This window comes from Uloborus diversus, chromosome 9 (genome assembly GCF_026930045.1).
Source record: "Uloborus diversus isolate 005 chromosome 9, Udiv.v.3.1, whole genome shotgun sequence".
Lineage (NCBI taxonomy): Eukaryota > Metazoa > Arthropoda > Arachnida > Araneae > Uloboridae > Uloborus > Uloborus diversus.
This window is the reverse complement of record NC_072739.1, coordinates 33,882,850-33,897,476: the sequence shown is the minus strand read 5'-3', so window position 1 is coordinate 33,897,476 and position 14,627 is coordinate 33,882,850. Positions and strand designations below refer to the sequence as shown.

General features: G+C 36.2%; 1 protein-coding gene across 1 annotated transcript in view; it reads right to left on the bottom strand.

The window, feature by feature from the left end:
- The window catches only part of LOC129230148 (nidogen-2-like), a 42,796-nt gene that overhangs the window by 470 nt on the left and 27,699 nt on the right, over positions 1 to 14,627 (bottom strand). The window contains exons 8-12 of the mRNA XM_054864550.1: positions 14,046 to 14,255; positions 9,866 to 10,012; positions 4,926 to 5,151; positions 3,151 to 3,304; positions 2,160 to 2,536 (exon numbers count right to left, since the gene is read on the bottom strand). Of these exons, the coding sequence (XP_054720525.1) occupies positions 2,160 to 2,536; positions 3,151 to 3,304; positions 4,926 to 5,151; positions 9,866 to 10,012; positions 14,046 to 14,255 (1,114 nt within the window). The remainder of the gene's footprint in view (positions 1 to 2,159; positions 2,537 to 3,150; positions 3,305 to 4,925; positions 5,152 to 9,865; positions 10,013 to 14,045; positions 14,256 to 14,627) is intronic.

Sequence of the window (14,627 nt, the reverse complement as noted above, 5' to 3'; positions counted from 1 at the left end):
GGTATCATTTTAGATGCCAATTCGTATTTCCCCCCCCCCCTCGTTGCAAAAAGGAAGGTGAAATATGTTTTAAAAGTCTGTATCAGTGTGTCTTTTTGTGGCATCGTAGCTCCTAAACAAATGAACCGATTTTGATGATTCATTTTTAATTCAAAAGGTGACTTGATCAGAAGTATTCTTAGCTTAGCCTCGTTTTTTGTAGAACTTTAATTACCGGAGATATTAATTAAAAAACGACTTAACGTTTTCCACGATTATGGTGGTAAAAATTTACCCGTACGTTAAAAATGTTGGCCCTAATTGAAAGAACGAAGTTTTCTGCGTTTGATATTTATTTGAAACTTCCAACTTATATACAGTAGGAGCTATATTCTTGTTAAGTAAATTTGAAATGCAATTCTAAGCCTTTATACGCGTGATTAGTAGCGATTTCACAGTCGGAAGATAGGGAGAAAAAGCTCAATGATTTAAAAATTTTTACCTGCTGTCAGTTCATATTTGTTAACAATGTGTGTTCTGACCCGCAAAATTCATCTTAATCTAAGGTCGGCTCTTTTGGACGTTTTGTTTTTTTAATTTTTAATTTAATATCAGTTTTTGTTATTGATTTGGGGTTTCTGTTATTCTTCATTTTTCTTTTTCTCGGCATCCTTTAAAAAAAGGTGAGACTAAATCTCTATTTACTGTTTGTAAAGGTGTTCCCGGCTCTGTATTTCGTCGGTCGGAGTAAGTTCAGTGGAATGGGTCAGCGCTGCATTTATACTGAAAATAAAATGCGAAAAATTATTTCTAGTCTGTCCAGTAGCAGCTTTACACTCTTGCTCCTGTATCCTACATCTACCGAGTAAGCTAGAAATAATTTTTCACATTCCATCTAAGCATTAATGCAGCGCTGGCCCATTCCTTCCAACTCCGCCTCAATTTTAACGGAGATTTCTTTAAAGAGTAAATCATAGTGTTGATTATATTTTTGCTGCAGGTCGACATTTTTTGAAGAAACTGCCATTATCCTGACGGGAATACCTTCCGTAACAAATTTTACGCTTGGATGTTTTAATTGGGTAAAAAAAAATGAGATTCGTATCCATATCCGCGGATCTTGACACTAATGATCCGGATCCGGATCCGTACCGTATCCGCGGATCTACTTTTTTAACGATCCGACACGCTACACCTTTGTTTTGAGCACTCATTGACTGGACTATATCACGTGATACAAAATTTAAATTTTTTTTTGCGTTGCCAGAAGGGTAAGAAATAGGTTTTGCCATTCCGATTCACTTGTAGCCGAATTGTTTATTCATTGCCCCACCTGGTGTAGAAAAAACAAATTGAAACTGGTGCGCATAAATTTTGATGAGAAACTGATTTTTTCACATTTAGAGGACCTGACCTTATTCCTACTGTTAACTCGATATGGGTTTTCAAGACCCCGTAGTTCAAGGGAACCCTGCAAATAAATACAAGTATTAAAATCAACTAAAGAACAAACAAATTAAAAGTACAGTATTTGTTCATAAGTTCCCTTGCTTGCCAGTATGCTCTTTCTGATTGGTGCCGCATGCGTCCAAGGGAATGGAATAGATGGAGATCATCCATTTCGTCATTTGGGGCCAGAGAGGCCAAAAGTGCGTTCTATAGACAACGATTTAAAACAGGTGTTAGAAAAGACAATCCTGACGCGTAGCTAAGTGAAAAGAAGTAAGCTTCATCTCTGGGAGCATCCAGAACACTTCCACAACTAAGGTTAATTGTCATGTCATCAGGTCAGTTCCAGGAGCGGATCCATAGATGGGTTGGGGATCACGTCCCCCCCCCCCACACGCACGTACACAACTTTAGTAAGTTCTATAAATAAAATGGAGCATTTCATGGAATGCTAGAAATTCGTTTTAGCAATCAGATACAGAATATGTAACTTGCTTATTCTTGTTTTTTTGGTCAACTACTTGCGGATCACCTAGTATATAAGCTAGGTCTGAATCGGGTGGACGATGAAATTTTTGAGAAAGTTGTAAATGGCAAACAAGATAAAAATTACGTTTCTTTTTTGCAACTTTTCATACATGTTAAGGATTTTCCAGTGTTTATGAACATATGGCAGTGACCTCATTAAAAGAAGAAGCAACTATATCATTTTAGTTATGAATATCAATTACCTGTATCCTCTAGAACCTGAATCATAAACACATTCAGCTCTCACATGACAACTGTTTATGACGTTGCAGGGAATCTCAGCCTTTTCGCACCTGTAACCATCGCCGTTGTATCCCGGGTTACACTGACACCGGTATCGCAAATCTACCGAATCATAAGCACAAACAGCCTGTTCGTGGCAAGTGTTGCGTACATTACATGAAGCATCAAGATCTGGACTGCATCCACCAATTCTTCCGGTGCCTCTGAACCCAGCCAAGCACTGACAACGATACCTCTGGCTGCCTGAGTCGTACAGGCACTGTGCGTTGGGGTCACAGTTGTCAGCTGTACTGCATTCGTCAACAGGTGTGCACGTCTGGCCGTCCCCTTCATACCCCTGGAATAAAATGGATGATCGAAAATAAAAATCAGATGCAATCAAAAACAAAACAATCTGAATTTAAAAATTAACTTAAGTTCTATTTGACTTGAAAGGACCAAATCAGGCAATGAAACGCAAAGGGATGTAAGTGGACATTTTCAAGTTTTGAGTAAAATGCGTTTAAAGATAGCATTCTAGGTAGGCTCCATTAAATGTTTTTTATAAATCATGCTATACAGCAGCACCTACCAGGGCTACTAATTCTAAGTCATGTCTCAAGACAGAGGAGAGGCTCCCCTACTATTTGTACTGGTTATCTCCAAATTTTTAATTTTGCCACTTACATTCCTTTGCTTCTCACTGCTTCAAATGTCATTAAACTGGCTGCATATATTAATTGGTTATAGCAATGGGATTTTTTTTTCAGGAAAAATGTTGCAAAACATTGTAACAAGAACGAACAATAAAATTTTAATGCCGATTCTGTCAAACTATCTCAATATCCGAGCAATTGCCGGTCGTCTTGCCCAGTGGTAAGAGAAGATTTTATTTACATCAATAATAAAAGATCAGAAAATCTGTCAATCTATTTTAAAAGTCAGATAAAAACTTATTAAAACATACCTTACCTCATTACAACGGCAGACGTATCTCCCCACAAATTCATCTCTGGTACACAATGCATGGGGAGAGCATATGTTGACACGATCGCAACCCACATCATCGGCTCGAGTGCAAGTCTGACCATCGCCTCTGTAGCCAGCGTTACACCGACATTGATACCTGGGACGAAAGGAAACAGATCAGTCGTCAAGTCATCGCTTTGTTATGCATTGCAATGCACGTTGTTCACACTCGTTTTGACGTATACAATGTGGAAAGAGGACAGCTTTTTTTTTTCTCTCTCAGCAATCAAGAAGATTGCTTAGTGATCTCACTCCGACCACGGCCTGACGTAAGGAAATCTCAAACGTCTTCATTAGAGCTACTATATAAGACTATATAGTAGCCTTAGTATAAATGCTTGGTTGAAGGTTAGATTAGTCGCATGACTCATTTTAATTTGGTTAAAGGACCAATGCTCAAATCGTCACACAAAAATTGTTTTTTATGGTAAAATTCATTGAAAATTTCTTTATAATAATAATAATTATTATTATTACTATTTTGACATAAAAATTTGAAATTCTGTTAAGACCTTCAAAGATTTTTTTTTAATACTATCTTTCAAAGTTTAACAGAAAAAAATACGTTATTTATTTCCCCCTCACCATTATAGTAGCAGTGACGGATATAAGGAGGAGAAAGCTCGGGGCCCTTACTACGGTTGGCATTTTCTTGGGTGGGGGGAGGACAATTGCACCTTATTTCTGAGGGTTTTTGTCTTTGAAACTCGATATAAAAACTTGAAGAAAGATAGATCAAGGGAACAGGTTCTCGATATTCATCTGCTCGGAAAAATTGACGGTCCAGCACTGCATTACAGCTAAAGTAAAGTTCGACCATGACATTTTTTCATCATAAAACCGTCCAAGAATAAATACACTCAAAACCATTGCAAAAATTTCTATTTCTTGACAAATCAAAGTTTTAAGAAAATACTCCAATTTGATCTGTAGTTTCTATTAACGGAAATCACACATTATTAAGAAAGTAATTTTTTATTCAAAACTTATTATCGTCTTTTCTTTTTCCAAAAATATGGTCACCGAGAGCAAGAAAGCTCACATCTTAATTAGTATAGCATCGCAGTAACTGCTACGAAAAATACCTATACAAATGCTTATGACAATCCATGAAGTGGAAATAGTGTTTAATCTGAGAATGATGTAAAATCTTAAAAGGTAAACTAGAATGCTTGAAAAATTATGACTTTTAGAAGTACAGAGTAATTACCTAGCTGCTATTCAAGATTGCGAAACTTAGAAAGTTTCAGTAACAAATCAATTTTTTATTAATTAATTTATCCATTTATTTTTTTTAACGATTTTTACTTCCTACGAGTAGGCTTATTTCAGGTACCTGTAGTTACAGCCGTTTATGAATTGAGCAGGTACGTATTTTTTGTGTTTCAACGTAGTGCACAAATTGCCCAAAATATATTCCTCCCTTTTTCCGCTTTAATCGATTATATTTGTTTTCTGATAAACTTAAAAAACTGTTTTTATGTCAAAGAAAAAAAAAGAAAAATGAAAAAGAAATCAATGAAAAGTTTTATCCTTGTTTTACAAAAAGGTGATCTTTTGAGATATCACCAAATAAGAAGAAAATCGACGCTGTTTTGCTGTTAAAAAATGAAGTTAATACTATCGAGGGGTAAATCAGTTACCACTCAACAGGACCTTTTTATAGACCAAATTATATTTTTTGATGCACAAAACAGAATGCTAACATTAAATCATACCTCTGTGATTGGGAATCAAACACACACTGGGCAGCAGGATGACAGTTATTAATGACGTCACAACTAGAAAATGGTCGTTCTGGAAGACACACGTAACCATCTCCGGAGAAGCCAGCATTGCAGGCACAATAGTACGCTTCTCCTACTTCATCGTATAAGCAGCTACCATCTGGATTACAATTGTCTGCGATATCGCAAGAGTCCTCCACGCAAACTACACCATTACCTTGCAAAATGGAGAAAGATTCCAATATAAAAATACAATGTTATTTTAGAGTACATAACTATAATTTCTCCTACGTATTATTATCAAACATGATACCAGCGAGAAGTATTACACGAAATTTACCATGTGAAATTTAATGACCGAGAAAAGATAAAATGGAGGGAGTGAAGACTTTCATTCGGGAAGCCAAGACCCCAAGTCACGTGACAGATTTTAGAGAAAAGCATTAGAAAAAAAAATCAGGTTTCTTTCTCTTGTTTCATGCAAAACGAGCCAACTATTCGTCGTTGTTGAGACACATGACTTGGGGTCTTTGGGTCAGCTTTCGCTAAGCCAATGATTGGACTTGCTTGTTCTATTTTAATTCCTGCTCTAAGACTGGAGTTAGTATCCAAAGCATCCGTAACCAAGAGTGAAACAAGAGGGAAAGGTCATGACCCCACCCCCTCCCATTTAAGATAACATTAGGGTGCTTCAAGAAAAAAAAATTTTTTTTTAAATGTCTCTGGTCTTACCCTGATTTTTTTTTTTTTTTACACTATTCAAAAAAGATGGCGTAGGCGAATTTTCAGTTCAATAGAATAATATTTAGAGGTGGCGCAACACGATTGAAATCTGTTGAAAAGCAGCAATTCGGACAAATAGAGAATAGCGTATGATGCCATAAGTTGAAATAACATTTCATTTAAAGGGGAATGATTTCAAATGTTTTTTTTTCTTCGTCTCTACACGGCAAACAATCTCCAATCAGTCAATAAAATAATAACTCACTGTGAGATAACTCTCTTCCCCATCCCGCCGTGTAATTGTATCTTCCCTTGTCATAACTTTTGCATAGCAAAGGCATCTGTACATCTCAGGCTGCTACAGTAGAAAGTATGGGTCGAAAAGTGGATGATTTTACACTTAGCCACTCGTCCGTTAAGAAGACAAGGGTAAACTATTCGCAATGAATTTAGCTATCAACTTTAAAAAAAAAATTCCAATCTGTGGCTACAGCCTCCTTGATGACGGGAAACTAATGCGAAATATATCCGGAAAAACAAGGGAGGATCGCTTGCCAGTTTTAGTATCAGGACCAAACATTGATGATCAGCTGCTGGGTGTTCCTAAATTAGAATCGGGAACAGGAATTGCTATGAAAAATGCCGTTGGAGAATTGTAAGACAAGTGGGAGCTTACTGAGCTCTTACCAGATATGTGCTTCGATACGACATACAGTAATACTGGTACTAAAATTGGAGTATGTTCGAAGAAATATCAGCTGTGGCTATTGAAAAACTGGTTCTGCATCTATGGTATCTCAACGAGCATCTCGTAGCACTCGCATTCTTTGACTTGGATGTTTCAGTGGAAGAAAAGCGAGAGATGGTCAAAGCTCTTCATGAACGAGACGGATGAACTACTAAAGCGCTCAAAATTGCAAAAGGAGGATATTCAGGAATTGATGACTAAGACATTGTCCAGTTTTGCGACAAAAAACACTAACATGTTTTTCAGCCTATTATGTATTGACAGGGAGTTCCAGCAAGTTGGTCCTGAGCATTGGGAACTTCAAGATACCTACCAGCGAGGCTTCGATCTAGCTGAGAAACTGATAGTTGTAAACGTCAATGCGAAGGGTGGCGTGGCCCTTATCGAAACGTTTGCTAAGACTATTACTAAAGACGAAGAGCAGAGACGGTGTATTCTTCAAGTGGTTCAGTACAATCGAAAAAAGTATCGAGGTTGCAAAAAAAGTAACCATAAAAATTAATTTGAGACCTAATGAGCGAGTTACTATATTAGCCCAGTAAATTTAAGATTTTTTGCACCACAAATTTATAATTAAGAAATATTTTCAAAATTAGTGCCTCATAGCATGTAGAGTAAATCCTAAAAAGTCCACTAAGTTCCCATGTGAGCTTCCATCCAAAATGGCGGATCAAAGATGGCCGCCAGAACTTTTATTTTTCCTTATAACTCGGGCAAAAATGAAGATTTTTCAGTTCTAAAAAACTGTATGCTCTAAAAGTAATACTGTTTCGGTATGTACCCTAAAATAATCAATAAAAAAGTTCAAACAGTTGAAAAAAGCTAAAATAGCCAAAAGCTAATATTTCTATTTTCTACGTAATAAGCAGCAAAACAAACAAGCTTCTGAAATAAAGATTTTGTTATGGTATTCTTTCTAAAATATTAACTGCAAAATGATTGATAAATTCCATTTACTGAATAACCAAGTAGCTTTTATTCCATTTCTGAAATCTTGCTATCTCTAGCTTTGGAGTGAGAATATGATAAGGGGAAAAAAGTGACCTTTAAAGAATTTTCAAGAAAATTGTAGAATATTTAGTACTTTAATTACTTTAGTACATTTAGTACTTTAAAAACTGGTATATAATATCTTATTGAAAAACATGTAAAAATATATAAAGAGAAGATAGTAATATCAGTAAAAAATCTAGGAAGAAAAATAAGCATCATCATTCAACATCGTCATCATCTTCATCTTCGAAACTGTGCACAGGCACTGAATTTTCACGTGTTTCACCTAAACAGCGCATGCAAAACTTGGAACATTAAAGATCTGCGTTTTCATTGGCCCCTGAGATCACAGTCTCACATAATTGCGGTTTATATTGTAGTCATAAAACATTAAGTAAAGAATAAGAAGGGGACAAACGAAAAAACCGGAAGTGACGAAAGCATTGTGCACAGTCCACTTTCTTTCGTAACACATCCCCAATTCAATAGGATTCATGTTTTTCTTCAGCCACTATTGTACTTGAGGATAAACACACGGTTAATGCTGTAAAGTTGCTGCACTTGTGGGTGGAAGGGTTGCAAAGTTTTAAATTTCAAAAGAACGAGTTTTGGTTACTTAATTATTACTGCGATTGTATGGTATCCCCCACCCCCATCTGGTGTCTTGAGAATTAAGTCTTCCCCAACCACAAAGATGTTTCAGAAACATTTCTGCAATCTGAATGACCTTTTCTGGATCAAGCTGGAACTATTCAACTGTGAGATTAGAGAAAGCAATTTGCTGTTTTCCTGTAGCAACTTGAGAGCTCCAGATTTCTGCTTTCTTAATATTGCTGACGTGGACTCCCATCCTGTGGCTGCGTGGAGAAAAAGAAGAGGATCCTTCAGGGAACCCAAGGCTTTTTTTTTACTATCAATATAGTGTAAAATTTTCTTTTGTATTAAATTGGTTTGGGAGTGACAAATACAGCGTGAAGTTCCTGACATACCCCTCTTTCACTTAGAATCGAAAGTAGATCTGCATTCCTATTACTGCGATTGGTCTGGAGCTGTTTTGGTACGTTTTTATTACAATTGAGCAAATTAATACATTGGCTTCCCTATTCACTTGTATAAAAGTCATTCCTCCTAATCGGAAGTGTTCCATAATAATTTGAATTAATCTTGATTGATCCGAATTCCGCGAAAAGTTAATAGTCGTTCCACTACGTTTTCTTCAAAAACCAGTAGTCTCAGGCATTTGCGACTTCTATGACTTCCTCCAAATCCAGAAGCTCTATCCACCCTAGCCAGTGTCTCGAGACATTTCATGAGCAGTTTCAAGCAGATATGAAGTAGCATACGAAGAGCGAGCTAGGGAAAAGAAATTTATAATATAGTTTATTGTATCAGGTAACCTACGCTGCTTAGTAAGGAATTGCTTTTGTATTCAGTTCAAGATACTTTTTTGCGGACTCCCGCTGGTGAGGTAAATTTATTTTAGCTACCAGTTTTTGGAATTCTCATCTTCAATGAGATGACATCTGCCACCAGCTCGGTTGTCCCCTATTCCAGACTAATGAGTGCAAAAAAGGACGAAACTGCAGTCTCTGTATGGGATAACCGGGCTGTCGGTATATTGCATGTAGTTCTACCTTAGCTCTGGCTTAGGGGTGGTAACTTACTGCATAACACACCCTAAGGCTTTGCATGAACGAGTTTACTCACTAGCGTCTTAATTTTTATCCCTAAAAAAATCCTTTTCTTTATTTTTTCATGTTTATCGTTATAAATATCTGTCTTTTTTGGGGAGGGAGGAGAAGACGACTTTCAAAAAACTTATTAACATTCCTGAAAGGTTATCCTGTAAATGATAAACTTCTCATGTCTTTTTAAAATTTAGTTCAATGGTAGAATTTATTATTTCAAAACACAGATGACCTTCAGGTACAGATAGTTTTTATAGATCAACCTCTTATTAACCGTGAAGTGTAAGACAACGTGAGATATCAAAGACGAGACATGCACAATGCACATACTGCGTTAGCAGTTGTTGACAAAGCACGAGGTTACAGCAATACCTTACATTTGGCTCTGCTTTGACCTCTTTAATAGATATCTAAAACTAAAACATGATAGTCAGGGCTACAAATTCTTAAAAATTACAGGAGCAAAAGGAACGTGCTCCAAAGTACCCGTGTTCTGTTCAAGTTCTAAAACGCAGTTTTGAAAACGGTTGAAATGCAAAAGATTTAACGGAAAAGCAACCTAAACATGCCAATAAACATTTGGAAACAAAACTAGAATAAAAATTACATAATATTTAGGTTTTAAAACCTATTCTATCGTAGCAGTTTTAATATACTTTAAGAGAGGAATGCCAAGAGAACGAATGCTATATTCAATTGTAATTTCTGGGATGATTTGGACGCAATCACGTAGAAAATTCAGAGCTTTTTCATAAATAAATTGAAAAAATGAATTTTACCAATGCAGGTAGTACGCTTTGCTTCAATGGCTTCTTCGTAAATGGCTTGATACCCTTGTGAGCATGCACAGCGGAAGGAATCGCCTTCCACTACGCAGTTACTATTTGGTTCACATTGGTGACGGCCTTCTTTGCAGGGGTCTTCCACTAGATTTAGAAGAAATTTTGTACTTCATCTAATCAATAAAATGTTTAGAATCTGATACTAATGATAAATGATAAAAGACGATCAATACAAATGAAGTGTTATTTTGAAAAAAAAAAACAATTCAGTTGTATCCCATTTTTTATAGATATTTTCTTCCGGAAGAGCATAGTCCAAAACATGCGCTGAGTTACTTATTTTTCTTAATTTTGACTTATTTTCTTCTTTAAAAAACTAATCTTAAACGACGTTCAGTCGCTATTTTCATTTTCGCTGCTGACGTTACTAGTAGACAAGCCGCTAGCGTTGTCAGAACAAAGTTTCCAAACTTGGTCAAATGAATATTTCATTCAACCAACAATTATCGTTCCGCTAATAATTACTCACAGTGAAAAATCACCAAAAGGTGATATAGTATCTTGCCAGAAAAGACAATCCCGCGCTCCGATTCAGTCTTCGCTTGTGACGCCACATGATAAAGCGTCTAGTTTTAGAAATATGACGTTTTAAATGATTAATTAAAAATTAAAGGTTTTTAAAATAAAAGTATTTTGTGGTAGTACTTTGAACAGAACGAAACAACTTCATCGCAAAAAGTGCCTCTTTTCTAGCATTTGATTTTTCCAGTGACATCATTCAACTACTAAAACTTATTTTTTTAAGATGGTTTTACGTGTGGTATAGTTACTTATTCCTTAACTTTCAAAGAATAAGAATGTATATTAAAATGGTTAAGGTGTGCAGGAATTTTTTTTCAATTATAAATTTGTTAATATGCCTTAAAACAAAATGACTAGTTTTCAGGAGCAAATAATTTTAGCGTTAATACTTCATAAAAATGCAACTTTGTTATTTTTGAAGTCATTTGGAGAAAAAGATAATTTTTTAAATTCAAAATATTAAGAAAAGTATAATTTTAAAAATGCTCTTTAAATTCTGAAATCGGTTTTTTGCATTTTTTATTAAAAATTTAATGCTTTATACATGATTTTTTTTATATTAATACAGAATTGGTATAATTATTAGTGTTATAATTTTATTTTATTTCATTCATTTATTTATTTTTAAGTTCGTTGCAACTATGATTGACAGATCATCTGCATTCCTTGTAAAATTTGGATTAAAGCTACCCCATGAACTACTGTGTGAAAAGTGTTCACGTTTTTAATGTAAAATGTGTCAAGCGTTTTGAAACCGAAGTGTCGCGCTTATTTCGTGCCTCACGATTAGTATTAATCACGAAGTAAATGACGAAATGAAAATGATCAATGGTAGATGCATGACCGTCCAAGACCATGTGATGAATAAATATTCAATAATAACACGTTTGAAAAACGCTGATTGACTTTGATACTGGTGAATATTGGGTTGAGGTCACTTACTCAAACCATTGTACAACAATAATGAGTTGCGAAATTATGCAGAGTTATTTGGCCTAATATCTTCTCAGCATCCGTTATGTTAGATTTCTGTTGCTTGATTTTTTGCAACTGATAAAACGGGTTATAAATCAATGTTCAATATTTTATGCTGTAATCTAATGTATACTTAACTACCAGTGTGAAGTTATTAATCCTTTTGTGAAACAATTTTACATTAAAAATTGTTCAAATGAAGTTTTCCACTTTCTTCTATATGAAAAGAATCGAAAATTTCCGTCTGTTTAAAGTTTTTTTTAAAAAAACTGTCATAATATCTCAACTATGCGTAATTGAAGCCTTAGAGTTAAAAATCTTTTTGCGATATTGCTTGAAATTTTTGTATTGAAATATTTGATCAGTTTTAAATTAAATGACTTGTAAGATGTGTAAAATAGCTTTTTATCTTTTTTACAAAACGTCGCTTCGGTATCTAGCGAAATTGCGATTACGCTTTTTCAATTTGTAAATGTAGAGCATTCGGTTACACCAAGATGCGGCTGAATGTTTGAGATAGTCATTACAAAATTGTTGCTTTTTGCCCGTTTGTAATAGGGCTGCGGGGCCCGTTTGTAATAGGGCTGATAGGTTTTCCTACATTTGTAGACCTAGTGCAAAAGCTGATATGGATTCCTTCATGTGGCACATCCATCGGTGAAAAGTCATTAACCACGAAAACGTTGACGTCCAGTTTCCCCACCAGATGGAGGCACCTTGGCTCTCTTCGATGTGAAACTGGACTCGGAATTTGGTTTTATGGAGAGTAATCAAGTTCTAGGAAAACTCAAAAGATCTTTTTTTGCGTCGTTATCGTACAACATGGACGCTGACAATTCTTCGTATCTTGAAAATTCACCGACTGGAGCCAGTTTAAACCTGCGCTTTTGTGCGGAAGAAGTCAACATTTAACCACCACATCACTATGCCTATTTCCAAATCAAACGACCGTGCATGTTTTAAACAATGTAACGAGGAAGAACTTTTCCGCTAAATAAATAAATAAATTTGCTAAATACCCCCGTAGAGATAAATCCATTTTTTATAGTAATGTAACATGAAACATATACACTGCTTCAAAATTGCTAAGGAACAAGTGATTTATGCAAATTTGTACCTCAACTACCTGGTCAATGGAAATAAATTCAAGTTCAGATGACGTGGTAGACCAAGATTCGTTATCTGTATAAAAGACAGTGAATACACGCTCAAGATTCGTACGAAAATTCACGCTGTTTGGTTTTTAACAAAAATAGTGCTGGATGTTAAAAAAGGTTTTTCTCTGAAATTCTGTTTGGTTCTTAAAATACTTAAGAGTAAAATGTCAGCAAGACATCATTTGAGTATCTACGATCATGGACGAGCGGTTGGACTACTGAAAGCAGGTCAAAGTGTCACCACTGTGAGTGCTGCAATGGGTGTATAAAAAAGTGCCATCTCCAGATTAAAGACAGCCGATGAAGGTGGAAATGTTTTGCAAAAGCATGCCGGGGGTCGTGGTAGGAACACCACACCTTCAGAGGATCGCTATGTAGCCCTCGTGGCAAAAAGGAACAGAAATTTCACTCTTGGACAGAGAGCTGCAAATCTAACAACCGCTTCCGGTACGCATGTTTCTGCAAGAACCATTTCACGGCGAGTAAATAATGTCGGTTTGTATGCAAGGAAGCCTGTACGTTGTATCCAAGTTCAACCACGCCATCGTCGAAAGAGATTACGCTGGTGTAAGGAACATGTTGGTGGGATCATCAAAATTGGTCTAGAGTGATGTTCTCTGACGAATCTCGTTTCAGTGTGACGAGTGATTCTGGTCACCAACTACTGTGGAGAGAGCGTGGAACACGTTATGCTCAAAAATTTGTTTGCGAACGTGATCGGTACGGCCCAAGCGTCATGGTGTGGGCAGGCATCATGCACAATGGCAGAACACCGCTTCACATTTTTGAATAAGAAAGCGATACGTCGCAAATGTATTGCAGATATGTTATGCTGGACCATGTTCCTCTTTTTAGGGGGGCTGTAGGCCCAGACTTTCTTTTTACGGACGACGGTACACGGCCACACTGGAGCATTGAAGTGTCAGACACATGAAGAAGTGAAAACATTCTCCGTATGCAGTGGCCTGCTTACATTCCCGACTTAAATCTAATTGAACTTGCCTAGGAGGTTCTTGGCAGACGTGTTGCGCGAAGAACCGTCCCTCCCAAAACAGTACAAGAACTCAAATCCGCATTGAAAGAGGAGTGTGAAAACATCCCCCAAGCACTCCTCAATAATTAGTGGGGAGTATGGAAAACAGATGTGAATTGTGCATCGGTGTCCCTGGTAATCATACATCATATTAAGGTACTCATGTCTCCATCATTGTGACCTAGATCATTTTTTTGTGGATGTATAAAAATCATCTAAGTAGGAATTTTTTTTTTTTTTTTTTTAAGTTGTTACTTTATTGATGCAGTAATATCTGTACTATTTTGTACTTATAATAGAGGCACATCCTCTCTACTAACTAGATATTTCGTTCTGTTTCTTTAATCTTTATCTATTCTTAACTATTCCAAAAAACGTAATTGTTCCTTAGCAATTGTCAAGCAGCGCAGATAATGGTGAAACTACTAACCACTCAGAGGCGAGATTTTATTCGTCATAGCATAACGAACAATCTGCTCTTGTCCATCATAAACGATGAAGTTCCTTGCCACCTTCAATCGAGTGGTCAGCATGGGCACTTCGCATTCGCTGTAAGTGATGGTCTGGTCTAGGGTAAAAGGCACTTCCAAATTGTTTCCCTCCAATCGATAAGATCGAGAAGCATGTGATCGAATAAGACCTAAATATTAAAAGACAATATTTTTTGATTATATACAGGGTGGTTATAAAAATAACGTGAGGTGTTCAGAGCCCTCTAGCAAGTTAAGTATTGGACAAAACATTGCCAAATTTCATGGGCGTACATAGCAGACCATGGGATTTCTATTTCTGCAATTAAAAAAAAGTACCAAAATTCGCCACCAGGGAGATTTTGGCGCTGCAAAAGTGTATCACTTGCGAATACTGAAGAATTAAATGCTAAAAAATTCAGCACACATCAAGCTTTAAACGACAAATGTTTGTTACTTTCAAATAAGGTTTAATAAAACCTTATTCTTCTTGAATAATATTCTTATAAGATGGTGCACCACCCCACTTTGACCTTTAGGTA